General features: G+C 34.7%; 1 protein-coding gene across 2 annotated transcripts; it reads right to left on the reverse strand.

The window, feature by feature from the left end:
* Positions 1-232: 232 nt before the first annotated feature.
* Positions 233-11,981, reverse strand: LOC134259032 (transcription factor Sp9-like). 2 transcript variants are annotated; one of them, XM_062741631.1, is made up of 2 exons: positions 11,973-11,981; positions 233-1,910 (listed from the first exon to the last, which is right to left on the reverse strand). In XM_062741631.1, exon 2 carries the CDS (start codon positions 1,875-1,877, stop codon positions 675-677), a length of 1,203 nt encoding a protein of 400 aa, XP_062597615.1. In that variant the 5' UTR covers positions 1,878-1,910; positions 11,973-11,981; the 3' UTR covers positions 233-674. The 2 variants fall into 2 exon arrangements, with proteins under 2 accessions (XP_062597615.1, XP_062597613.1); XM_062741629.1 differs by lacking the exon at positions 11,973-11,981 and adding an exon at positions 8,336-8,455.
* Between the last annotated feature and the right edge of the window lie 2,253 nt (positions 11,982-14,234).

Below are 14,234 nucleotides of genomic sequence, written 5' to 3' on the forward strand. Positions count from 1 at the left end.
TTCTAGCAACAATTGCGCATGAGGAATGTATGAATACAAGTAGATCTATATTCATATGATTAAACATGCACTTGAAAGCATATGTTCAGTAAAACTGGTACACGTGAAAATCACTACCAAGTGATGGGATTTTTCCTTCATATTTCTTTTGTACATGCGTATACTTGTATTCAAAATATATAAGAAAGCATACAGAATAGACAAAAACGTCGTTTTTCATTTATTTGACAACATGTTTTCATATATAACAATATACGACAATTCAAACATAGAACAAAATTTTCCCGTGAGTTGAAAAGAAGACAATCATTCTTTTGGGATACTGGCAACCTTTTGAAAAATCTTAATTTTTCTCACATTCTTTTTTTCTCAGAGAAGCCACGATCAAACCTATAATTACTCAGATTTTTTTTTTCAAGAAAAAAATCCATTGAAGCTTCGTTGAAAGGGTCCCATCAATAATAGAGAAAATATTCCCCTCATTTTAGTCTTTGAAATTCATCGACCGCTTTTGCAAAAATTGTTTGTCTTTTATTTTGTTAAATTTTTAATTTCACAGCAAACATTTGACGAAATAACAATTCTGTACATCTGACATTTATAAATAAATATTCACGATGTTTTTAAAAATTACGTATTGAAAATTCAAAAAGTTTTTTATCCTATTTGTAAAATCAATGAAGTTCTCCGCTATCTTTTATGGCCAAATCACTTTCCGAAGGTTTGATATCGATTTGTGGTTTTTGATCCTGACCTGATTCTGAATCTGACCCGCTTCCTGATTTTTTGCCCTCGCTATGAGTCTTGACATGTTTAGCTAAGTGATCACTTCTCATGAATCTCTTGTTACACACCGGACAAGCAAATCTTTTCTCGCCTGTGTGTGTCCTTAAATGGCGCTGAAGTTCGTCTGACCGCGTGAATCTTTTCCCGCAAAAAAGCCAATTACAGACGAACGGTCTTTCGCCGGTATGCCAGCGTAGGTGAGCTTTAAGATGAGAGGTTTTACCGTAAACTTTTCCACATCCGGGAATGTGACAACTATGAATGTTTTTCTTTCTGAGATGAGCTGCTGCTGGCCCAAGTCGTTCCGCTTCATGGCAATTTGGGCATTCGCATGTAGCTCTTCCGGTATAGCGGCGCTGCGATCGTGGACTAGATATTCCCGGTACAGAGGGGCGAGGCAAGAATGGCGAAACATTGGCGGAAGTGAGATCACTTTGACCCGGTATGATAGATTTGTATGAATCTTGTAAAATAGTTTGACCTGTTGCTAATAGGGAAGATGGGTGCCCAAGCGTATATTCTGAGGGTGGGTAGTTTGTAGGCAGTTGGGAATGAAAACTTCCGGAATTCGATGCAATGTCCGTAATCCAGTTTGATGGAGAGGAATGAATGTCCCACCATGAAGAGGTTGAATTGACTGATGACGTCATCTCTGATTTTAAGCCGTGTGAACCGGAGCCGGAAACACTGAAAGGCCATGATTCGTAAGGATGAGCAGATACTGCGGGAACCCTCGGGTACATTCCTCCCAAAGACTGGGATGTAAAGGTGGACTCGTTGTGAATCTTTTGCAACAAGGCAGACTGACTCGGATCTGCCATTTGTTGTTGCGAGGATGCAGACTGATATATTAGGTCATTTCCGCAACTTACTGAAGTACTGGGTAGTGTAGAGACTCTACTTAAACCTATAGGTGACCCTGATGCAAAATGAGGGCCAGTCATTTTCTGGGCCGCAAAAGACAAAGGCGATGGGGCCTGGACAACTCCAGGCGATATTTTCTTCCATGGATGGAATCCCTTTCCAACAGCAGCTTCGGCCAGAGGGGGCGGGCTCTTGCTGGTAATTTTGTTACATTGAGCTGCTAGCATCGCTAATGGGGTGCCCGAATAAGCCAGTAGTTCCTGAAAATAACACAGATAGGAATAATGTTCTACATTCTGGTACATGTCCTATATACAATGCAAAAGGTTAATCGAGATCAGAATTTGTGGCATCAACAAAGCTTTCCTGTTTGCAATTTGTTTTCATATCGTTCTGCTTTCTTAATAATAAAAATTTGGCAAAGAATCGTATGTGTAGTAAAACAAAATCAAGTCAAAGGTACTTCGAATTTTGCTTCCTTATAAAATTTTTGGCTGTAAGGAACATAGGGTAGATCTTTTCCGGGACTTAGTAAAGCTTCCCTATACCCTAGATTTCCTTTTAAACGAGTTGTTTATAATCGAGTAAATGAAAAAGAAAACTATAGTAAACTAAAAATAAATTAAACTTAACAAAACCCAAATAAGTTAATCAATATTTTTGGGATAAGCTATAGATGAAACGTCAGACAGAAATGTATAAAACTGTTGTTCTCGTCTATTGAAATGCTTATGGGAGAATTCATTGTAAAAGTGTGTTTACAAAAGTGAAAATCGTAACTCTTTTCCGGATTAAGGTTTTTGGGTGCAAGCTTTTACCTCTGATCGATTTACGCACCTTTTGCGGTCTAAGTAAATTCGATTTCATAACTGGTAACTAATTATGGCTCGGTGCAATATGCGATCGGGTGCAATGAACTAGAAACATGATGTTAATTCACGAGAAAATAACCACAAATGCCAAAAATGTTTATAATCCATTTTACTATATGTACATTTTTAATTATCTTTCTTGGTTTCACTTTTAAAACGTGAACTTTATTTTAATCTATAAATATATGGACATATTTTTTTAGAGAAGACAATTTTAGTAAGAACAAATAAGAAATGGACCTATTCAGCAGACAAAAGCATTTGAAGTTAAAATTCAATTTATTTCAATCTTGCATGTCTTAAACAGGTAATTATCGGTATTTCAAAACGTTAACGGTATGTAGACATTCCACAGAATTTTAAACCGTTAAAGTTCTGTATTAGAAAAACTAAAATTTATCTCTTTTTCTTGAAAAAGTTACGATACTAATAATAATGTAAGAGCTATATTATATGCTTTCGAATTTATTGTTAGAGTATCGCTTTTATCAGATAAGTTGTCATAAGTATAATAGGTTATGTCTCCTTCCAGAGAAAAAAAAAATCTGACGGAAAATGAGATCAATAAGACGACAGGTGAGTTTGTCGTGAATGAATGCCTACAATCAACTTTTGATTTGTGGTTCTCATAATTCGTATCCAGGCTAGAATTTCAGGTAGTCCCGCAGAAAATACGCCTCCTGCTAGAGTTTGCTGATAATAACTCTGCAGCTAAATTGCAACAATCTTTAGCGAGCGGGAATTATTCGATTTTCACAAGGATTAATTGCATTTTTCTTCCTTTTTTGATAATAGAATAAGGCCATTGAGATGATTTAAATTGCGATCAGACGTAACAAATTAGCACTATCACATCTGAAAAAGAAAATCGTCTTGCCCCCTTCTAGAAAGGCGGCGGTGAAAAAGAGACATTAGATGTTTCAAAACATTTGAATGATGGACAAAATTTTCTTTGTAATTTTAATAATATATTTTAAATGCCTGCAACGGTGATAATCGATTTTCTGCGGCGAGGCCAATGCTTTATCACTGCATACCTCATAATTAGCATCCAACGATCTGAATCGACACATCTGTTGATTTTTATGAAGTCAGATTTCTTAATTTTGCCATATTTTACGATTAGCTATGACAAAAATCTACATTTCGTGCTTTGCAGTATGACACTTAATTATCGAACTTACTTTCAAAATATTGCTTACGATGTTGCCGAAAATGTCGAAGTGTTACCGAATAACATTGAGGTCCTCTTTGCGTCCTTATGCTCCCACAAATTTCATTCATAAATGAAATATAATAGCGAGGTTGTCAAAATGTTGGTTAAATTAGGGGCAGGGTATCAAAACATCCCTCCTGAACTTGAGGACCCCGATTGTTTTTTGAGACGGAGGGGAATTTATTCAGCGTGATTACCCCATCACCTTCCCACTAGCGGCTAATTTTTCAGTTTCTACCCAGTTCAAAGAGAGGAGGGTTGACTGGGGTCTATGATCACTGACCTAAGTGCCGGAAAGTCACGAAATAAGTACAGTTTGCGTGTCTCAGGTGCCTTTACAGCTTGTCGGGTTTGGTTACCGTCACCTGTCAGGGTCTTAGAATCGCCTGATTTATTAAAATTCTTGAGTAAAAATAGCAATCTTTATATATATATTATTGAAAACAAAATGTTATTTTGAGTCTCGAGAATGCAGTATATGATTTAAAAGGATTTTGGCTATGTCATCTAGTAAAATAACAAAAATAAATTCATAAAAAATCACAATGGAAGAATTATGCCTACAGTTAATGTAATAATAATGTGTGTTGAATTTTAAATGAAAATCTCTGAAAAAGAACAAAGAATTTAGTGAAAGAAATCATTTTTATTGGGGTGTTGCTAAAACGCGGAACGGAAAACGGAACGGAAAGCGGAACGGAACGGAAAACGGAAAATTTTAGTCAAACAATTAACATAAATTCGATATAAATCAGATAAAAGAGCAATATTCTTGGTGTAAAATTCATTTCTTATAAAAATTTATTGTAAACTGTTATATATTCATGAGTCATGCACACCCTCCGTTCAGAACTGGTGTACAAGCGATGCCCCCCCCCTCTCAACAGGAAGAAATTCGACCCCCCTCCCTCCCCAACACACACACAAAATAGGAATTTTGTGTTTCGGCAAAGGACATATATACCCCCGTTTTTTTTTGTGTTTTTTTTTTTCATGTCAAATTTTTTGTATGTTGGAAATTTATGACCCCCCCCCCCCCCATTTCAATTTGTTTCAAATGCCAATGTCTGCAAAGACAAAAATAACTGGTTATGATATTCAGATTATGCACGCAGTGTCGAATTCGCGAATCATGAAATGGGGAGTGACAGTTTCGGGTCTGGGTAGGGGCCCACAGCCACATTTAAAATTGATTTATTAAATCTTATGTATATTTAGGACACAAAAAAGGGTGTAGACCTATTACCATCCTCACAATGTCAAGGGTTTGTGATTTCTCGAACTCCCGAGTTCGAGAAATCACAAACCCTTGTCAATGAGGATTACAACCTCTCAGACCTTTCCGATGAGCGGGAAAACAAACTCATTTTTTACGCGGTCACTCATATACCCTCCCCCCTTCCCAACACACACACACATATGTACCGCAAACAAACAAAATTTAACTTCATTGAATGCAAAGATTCTGCATTATATCTACCACATGAAAGTTTTCCAACTTTGTCTATCCAGATCGAATTTATATATATAGAAAGCGACTCTTTTAATTGAATAACATTTTTAACAACCAGTGTATATATAAGAGATGTTAATTCGAGCTTGCCGTAAAGGTTTGCCCTACACGTAATATCTTAATATATATTTTTTTTGATTTTATTCCTCTTTCCATGGTCAATCTAGATATCAAATATTTGCTCCCCCAGTCATAACCTTTTTACTACGGAAATGTTCGTTCAAGTTGACATCCTCACACTTTTTGTGAATGTAATTAATGTAGTAAATTAGTGTAAAAAAATAGTTCTGAAAGATGTTGGAGTTGGAACTTATCCCCCCTCCTGAATCAAACAATTGTCTTCTCTTTTTGTTTTTGCTTGTCAAATACTTTTCAAGTTCGTTTACCCACCCCCACCCCTTTTTCAAATTCTATTCTAGGTGACTGCTGTGTTAGCGATTTTCGTAAATAAGAGACTTATCATGACAAAATCAACTTGTATTTAATAGTGGTGGATTGAATATGTACAAGATATATCGTTTATGATAAAATTTGTGTATTTTAAGTGATTTAATCCAAAATAATATATTCCGTTTTCCGTTCCGTTCCGCTTTCCGTTCCGTTTTCCGTTCCGCGCTTTAGCAACACCCTTTTTATTGGTATACACGAGAACTGGTACGTGACGAATTCTGCATCGATGCATCGAATGGTTAAAATACTTATATAAGCTCTGGTATCGTGAAGACTTGAAGTTACATGTACCAGGTGGTACCTAATGGAAATTTTACGATTTAAAACATGTCGCTCGCGTGGCGCAGTGGTTAGAGCGTCTGCTCTAGAGTCGCGAAGTTAGGAGTTGATCCTTATATGTACGTCGCAGGTTCGAATCCTATTGTGGGACGTGGAGACCGGTCCTTCGAATGAGACCGTAAAAATGAGGTCCCGTGTCGCAGTAGGTGCTGGCACGAAAAAGATCCCTCGTTGCTTAATGGCCCTGAGTGCCGAGTATAGGACAAAAATTTGCAGCTCTCCATCGGCAAGTGGTGGCGTTTCCATGAGTAAAAAATTCTTGAGACGGACGTTAAACAACACAAAAACAAACGATATGAAACAAAATACCTAGACAATCAGTAAATCTCAATTTTACAATACGCATACGACACTTTCGTTTTTTTTCTTCATTGGTTTATGTGTTTCTATTCTACCCTATACTAGGGAAATCTTTTCAGAACCAAAAGTCAAAAAGTATATTTGTGTTAAGGATATAGATGAATATTTCATGCGCTATTTTACTCAAACTACTATAAAAGATCTTTGCCATAAAGAGTTAATTTTTAAGAAAAATATTCAATTCTTCTTTTAAAAATCATGCAGGTGATATTCCATGTAATATGCAAAGAGTTTCTATGAAAAAAAAACTTATTTAGATCAAATGCATTTGTTCATATCCTGAATAACTTTGTAAATCTTATTTATATCTGTATATTCATTTATTTTATTCTTTTAGAAAGAAATCACCTAGAGTTTACTTCTCCGTTTTACCTTATAAAGTATAGTGTTACCTGTATAAAATTATTATTGTCATTCGTTGTATTTAGTAATTATCGCTCAAAATGTGTACATGTGTCTTTAATTTTTTTTTCAGTTTTTTTTTTTATTATTGGCATTTAAAAATAAGAAAATTAGAATGCATCATTTACCTTTTGTTTTAAAACTGAAAAGACAAAATAAAAAAAAAAAATGAGCAGAGTAAATTACATGACACAATGCTTGTTTCATACATTTCCATACAGATCGCTAATAATATAAAACAACAAATTGTCGGCTTTCATGCAGGTATTGCAAATGATGTGACACAATTAAGTGTAATATAAGATCATTAAAGGCTTTATATTTCAGGAATTGTAGCATTATTTCTAAAAACTAAATGAAACGAGGTTTTTCTGAAAGTAGAAACTTTTTTCCGGAATCATTTTTGGTAGTACGGATATAAATTATATTTCAAAGTTGATAGTTTTTTGAAAAAATACGTTAAAGATGTTTATTCAAAATGTCAGATTTAATCTGCAATTTTTACTTGCAACGGAACTGGATCAAAAAAAATTGTTACCATATTCATCCTAATTTTTTAATGGATCATTTAAAATATGATAAATACAAATGTTTTCCAGTAAATAAATACAACACATGATATCATCTATTGGCTGTTTCTCTTCATCATATATTCTTTCATTGCATAAAATAATGCTTTCGAAAGATGCACCCAGTAAATTGTCTTGTATAGCATCTAAACAAACTGACACTGGATATCAGTTTTTCATTGCAGATCAAGAGCAATAAAGTGTTTCACCAAAAAATTGATTAACAAGGGATAAGTGTTTACCTTTTACAAACGGAAAGAAATGAAACAATAAACGAGCATTCTAACTAATCAGTATAACAGATTTATAGCCTTTCCCGCGCTTCTTAATGTCATTTTCCTATTTCCACTGGGAAATGTCGATTTCATTAAATCTATGGAAAGTCCTGTCGAATTCATTAAATCTGTGGAAAGTCCTGTCGATTTCATTACCAATATTGAGTTCAGAGACGGAAATAGGTTGAAACAGACAATTTGGACACATTACCAAAGAAGGGTCTTGGATGAGATTAGAATATTGATGTGCAAAAAAAAAAATGGAACAAATATATTACAGTAATATAGTATTGCATTAAATGAAATTAATATTTCCCTAAAAGATTGAAAATTAATGTCTTTTTGTATTAAAGTAATATATAGTTTTAGAGATAAATATGTATTACTTTTTTGGGTATTTTGACAAAACTTTAAATTTTCAACCTTCAGCAGAAATTAAATTCCCAAGAAAAATTGGAACTTAATTCACACTGCAACGCAAAATATAAACAAAAAATATATACTTATCTTTTTAGCTTCATGGATAAGAATGTTAATTTCTAAATGCTTTAGCGCTGTGTGTTTCCATTTTCTTAATTAAATAATTAGATTTTGTATGCTTAAAATGCCATTTCTTACTCTTTTTTACTCGAAGCGGAGGGGAAGCCCTCCTCAATAATAATTGTACAGATAAAAATAACGAAACTTACCCCAGTTCCACCCGATGTCATAATAATTCAATGGCCGTCAATGTTTGCATTCTTTACCAGGAAAATACTGTTTCTTTAAAGTGTTTACCACTCTATCGGCCAAGGGTCCTCTACAGAGCAGATCGCGGGAACGCCCACCCTCCCTCCGCGATGATTCTTTTCAGACGTAAAACGTGAAATTAAGGTAGTGTGAGCCAATCAAATGCTCGCTAAATCTGACACCACACGGACGCTTTTTCGCAGCATGATCGCACTACAAACGCCTCTTTTGATATTAAGATAATGCTAATTCCATTTCTCTTTCACAAAAATAACACAGGCTGATAATAATTGTAAAAAAGTATGAAAATTCGAAAACTATAGGTACAATTACATATACAGTATACGACAAAAATGCGTAGATATTTATTTAATTTCTGTCCAAATAAACTGACCAAAACCGCAAGAAAAAGAAAATATCAACAGCAATAGTATTGTTATTCAGGATGAATATTTTTGTGGCGATTTTTGTTGGATAAATTTTGAAAATTTTCAATCTATTTGTTCTCGGCCGACAACTACATATTTAAAAATCATTTTTTTAAAACGTTTTATTTGACATTTTCAAGGGAATCAATACTTGAACAGGACAAAATCCAATTTAAAAAACACATAAAACGCGGTTTTTGACTCGTTCTAGTGTAAACATTTCTTGAAGAATATTGCCCTGGATTCATTATAAAACGTGCTTGTGGAGTTGTGAAATCGATTATAAAACTGGGTAAGTAAATATGAAGTTTAGGGGATAAGGACAGAACAAACACCTTTTGACTTAAACACAGTTAACCAAAAAATAAGATCAAACTCCCGGCTGTTTGAAGATGAATACTGTTCTAGATGCATTTCTAGCAGGAAATGGGTTTAATGAGTATAAATTGTTTTTAAACGGGATATATCGTTCAATATTCAAAAATTTACAACCATATTAATTCTGTCTATAAATTCAAAAATAAATCCATCTGCATTTGTTTTGTTACCCCCAACAAAACAGAAGTCAAGTAGTGTAATATAAAAAAAAATATCAAGTTCGTTCTTCATAGTTTCCTAATATAATAATAATCAGATTTTTAAATATATGTTATAATAATAAACTATTTAAATATAATGTACATTGTAATTATTTCAATTTTATTTCAATATCATTCAAAAAATATAAAATCATGATTTTTCAGTACTTTTATTCATTCGGTATACCGAGCCTAATTTTACGTTGAGCTGAACTGATTCCATTGAAAATTTGCCAGGTCTAGAAATTGACTTTTTCTCTGAACAGACATTGAAAGCGAGAAAGCTGTAATTTTGTTCGATAAGTCGTATTATTTGTGTTCTTGCAAAAGAATGGAGGAGTGCCGAACAGCCCCTAGGTTGGGTTGGGCGGGCGAGGGTTTTAACTTCCGATAAGACGTCAATACTGTATGCTTCTGTCTTTCTTTTTCTTGATATTGCGATTTCTTTTCAATATTTTTCAAAAATTTTATTTCACTTTTACAATTTCAAATTTCATCTTAATTTCATGAAAATGTTATATTACTATAAGAGTTTTTTTTTCTTTCAAATTTCGATATAATATAGTGATTTTACATTTTACGGAAAAGAAAGAAAGAAGAAAATTATATAGTAGTGTCCTCTCCGAAAATTTGAATTTTTCAATTAAAATAATTTTAATTAAAAAATTCAATTTTTTGTAGAGGACAGTATAGAAGAAATATTAAAGATAAGTGTAGAAACACGCTGAGTTATACAATTTTTATACATGATTGTCATGCAGAAATGTATTTTGTATTTTTCAAAAGATTTTTTCTTCCTTACTTTTTGTTTTGTCATTTTCCATTTTCAGTTTTTAACCTATTTTTATTTATTTGTCTATTTTTTGTTTGTTCTGTTTTTCTTTTGAATTGATTCATTTTTTTCTCTATCAATTTTTTATCCCCCCCCCCTTTTTTCAAAATTAATTTTTGTACAAATTTCCGACACACTATATACAAAATCTCTAATTTCTACAAAAAAAATTCTCCAAACTAGACACTAAAAATTTAACACCAAATTCAAACAGAAAGTCCATGACTAAGATGGTAGATTCACGCACTTGATGGATGGGTGTTCTTAGTTCGACCCCAAGGTTGGTCTGGGTGGGTGAAGGCTGGAATAAATAATTACAGTCGTTGCACGTTACATAAAAAGGGTGTAGACGGTTGGGGACTTAAACTATTGCACTGACAACAGCATGGAGGCAGATTAAGGTGGCCTATGACAACAGCGTGGAAGCAGATTAAGGTGGCCTTTGACCGTTGAGTAAATTTGCATTTTACGTCGAGATTTATATAGCTTCCTGAAAGTAGAAATCTATGAGGTTAAGTAAAGATATGCATTGGTGTTCAATAATTTCTTTTTATTGTATTTCCCTTTAAATAATTCCATTCGAAAAGGAAAATGGTTTATTTCATTGTTATCCATCTATTTAAACCTTAAAATTTTATTAGACGGGAAAAGAGTGTTCATAGAAATTAAACAAATTTTATGCAATGTAAAGTACAGGTAAATTTGGATTTGGCTGAAAATAAAGAAAGTGGTAGAGCAGGGCGTTAAATAATAAATATCATCTTCAACTTATGTATATATTTATTTGTCTATTTTAAAATAAATTTTACATTGAGATTCAAAATGGGATAAAGCTTATCACTATTATCTCGTACTAAATTTCCTTGCACGTACTTTCTCATGTTAAGGTGACCCAAACTGCAAAACGTTTAATGTAAAACACCTAATTATATCCAATGATTGCTGGGACCCGCATCCTGGTGAGATAATGGTATATCCCTCGGGTCAGTTTAAAAATTTGTTTTCTTTGTCCATAATACGAGCAGAAAATCACCAGAAACCCCTGATGAACAGGCAATAAATTAACTAAATGGACCTCTCTGCAAATGCTTTACGAGAACTGACACGCATTAAAGGTAAACATTGCAATGAAAAGAATTCACAAAAACGTTTTATATACAAAATTGACACTCGAATAAGGAACTTAAAGTAAATAAAACAAACCTTTTTTTATGAAGCGTATTTTACAAAAGTTTTGATATTTTTCGGAAAGAAATCGTACATTACGATGAAAAAAAGACTTGATTTAAATTTGAAAGGTTCTTGTAGTTCTCTTTTGAAGTAAAATCGCAGATTTCTTTTGGTCTTCCTTTAAATAGAAAAATAGATGAAAAATCTAATGTACCTTTTAAAAGATGCAGAGGGTTTATGAACCTTAATATCATACGCATGCAAGGTAACGTATCTCCATTTTATTTTCTTGTTGTACAAACGGTACTTTGCTTATCGAAACCTCCTTAATTTAGGACCTAGTTAATTTGCGTGAATCTTTTCAATTCAAAAACAATACTTGTCATAAAATTTTCGGGCTAAAAATCTTGTCATAAAAAAGCGGGGTAGGAGTGTTCTCGTGAACTTCCATTGGCAAAATATTATAGAGGAATGAACTTTGAAGCATCAATTGTCTTTTTACTTATGTATATGACTTAGGACACTGCCATCATGAATTCGTCATATTGCAAAATGAACCTGAAAATTATAAACCTGACTGTATACTTACCGCAAGTTTCAAAATCTCAACCGGAGAAAAGAGAAAAATAGAAATAGAAGTCCCTCATTAACGAGGCTTCATTACAATTAATAAACATTTTTCAAGATGATAATTAAGAGCGGATCAAGATCATAATTCGACCAGTTCAAATCTTCTTTAATATCTCATCATTTTCATCATTTTTCATTGTCCTTGCATAAATCACATTGTAGTATTCTATGTGAATGCTCTTCTTGAAACAAGCAGTTCTTGATTAGATAAAGAAAATCTCTCTTAATTATAATCTTCCCTCGTCAGTGTCAATTTCTCCCCGAGTCACGGCTTCCGATTACGGGATTGAACTCTCGTTGATGAAGAAGCGAAATTGTCGTCATTGGAATTAAGTGTAATTTTAAGAAGAATTGACGCAGTTCGGCATAAACAATTTTCATCGTTATTCAACATGACCCGGATGACCTTGCGGAGGTTGCCTCCGTACTTCAGTAATTAATATAAAAAAGTCCAAACTGTAAAAAGCAACATTTACATAAATTAAAATTTCCAAACTTATTTGATTATACATGTAATAAAATATTTCAAATTTCCTTATATGTAGAAAATTTAAGTTAATTCCTGTTGTTTCAAGGTTACAATTAAGGTTGAACTGTATGGCCGTATTGTTAATGTTGATTTTTTTGTTTGTTGTTTAACATCCTTTTCGGGAATTCCACAAATGGAGAAGCCATCAACTGCTGGTGGAGGGCTTTAATTTCTGACCGATGCCATAGCACTCGGCCCCTGAGCAGTTTGAAATCTTTTTTTGTGCCAGCATCTATACTGCAAAACGGAACGTTGTTTTATACAGTCTCATCCAAAGGACCGGTCCCCATGTCCCGCAGTGAATTCGAACCCGCGATGTAAAGCTCAACTCCACACGTCGCGATTCTGGAGAAGACGCTCTAACCACTGCGCTACGAGGGCGATTAACACAAAGGAATTTTTTTGTCTATTGTTTATCGTCGCCTAGGGAATTTTTCACTAACATGGAGACGCCGCCATCTGCAGGTGGAGGGCTACAATTTCTGATCTATGCCCGGCACTGTGGGGAATAGAACAAGGAGGGATCTGTTTTCGTACCAGCACTTTTGACAACAAGGGGACCTCAGTCTCATCCAAAGGACCGGTCTCCACGTCCCGCACTGGGATTCGAACCCGCGACGTAACTCCTTCCTTCGCATCTCTAGGGCAGACGCTCTAACCACTGCGCCAATAAGGCGACTATAACCAGCGGTTATTGTTTATCTTTGCAGTCCAAGGATTCGGTCCGGTACATTCCCGACAAACTCTTGGATTACCAGTATTATACGTGATTAAACCTGTGTTCCATAAAGATTCTTATAGTGAATGAAAAGACAAGAAAATGGTCTTATAACTTTAACTGTAATAATTGAAATCAATACTTGACCAAGATATGTTTTTGTATATTGTATTCACCTTTAAACTAAGTCATTCATGTGTTACAAATATCGGACAATGTCCAGTTTTTTTGATTGATTGATTGTGTTTTGTTTTACTTCCAGTTTAAAAACTGTTTCCTCATAAAGACTTTGCTTTGTACCGATGATGAGCTTTACTCGGCCCCTTAGGACACTAATTGATTGATTGTTGTTTAAGGTCCCTCTCGAGGATATTTCACACATATGGCGACGCCACCACTTGTCGGTAGAGATCTGCATTTTTGTCCTATACTCGGCACTCACCGCCATTGAGCAGGTCAAGATTTTTCGTGCCAGCATCTACTGCAACACGAGACCTCGTTTAATATGGTCTCATCCGAAGGACCGGTCTCCAAAGAGGAACTCGAATCCGTAAGGATCAACTCCTTACTTTGCGATTCTAGACGCCACTGCGCCATGCGAGCGACATTGATTGATTATATAATGTACATTTAATAATAATTATTGTTTAACGTCCCTCTCGAGAATTTTGCACTCTGAATATGGAGACGCCACCACTTGCAGGTGGAGAGCTGCAAATTTTGTCCTATACTTGACACTCAGGGCCATTAAGCAGGGAGGGATCTTTTTCGTGCCAGCACCTAGGGACCTCGGTTTATACAGTCTTATCCGAAGGATTGGTCTCCACGTCCCACAGTGGGATTTGACCCCACGACGTAAGGATTGACTCCATACTTCGCGACTCAAGAGCAGACACTCTAACCACTGCGCGGCGCGAGCGATTTGGCGAGCGACTTCTGCAGAGAGGAAAATTTATCCTTGCCACGCCTGTCGT

The sequence above is a fragment of the Saccostrea cucullata genome, unplaced genomic scaffold (assembly GCF_032062105.1).
Source record: "Saccostrea cucullata isolate Sc308-1 unplaced genomic scaffold, CSIRO_AGI_Scuc_v1 ctg894, whole genome shotgun sequence".
NCBI lineage: Eukaryota > Metazoa > Mollusca > Bivalvia > Ostreida > Ostreidae > Saccostrea > Saccostrea cuccullata.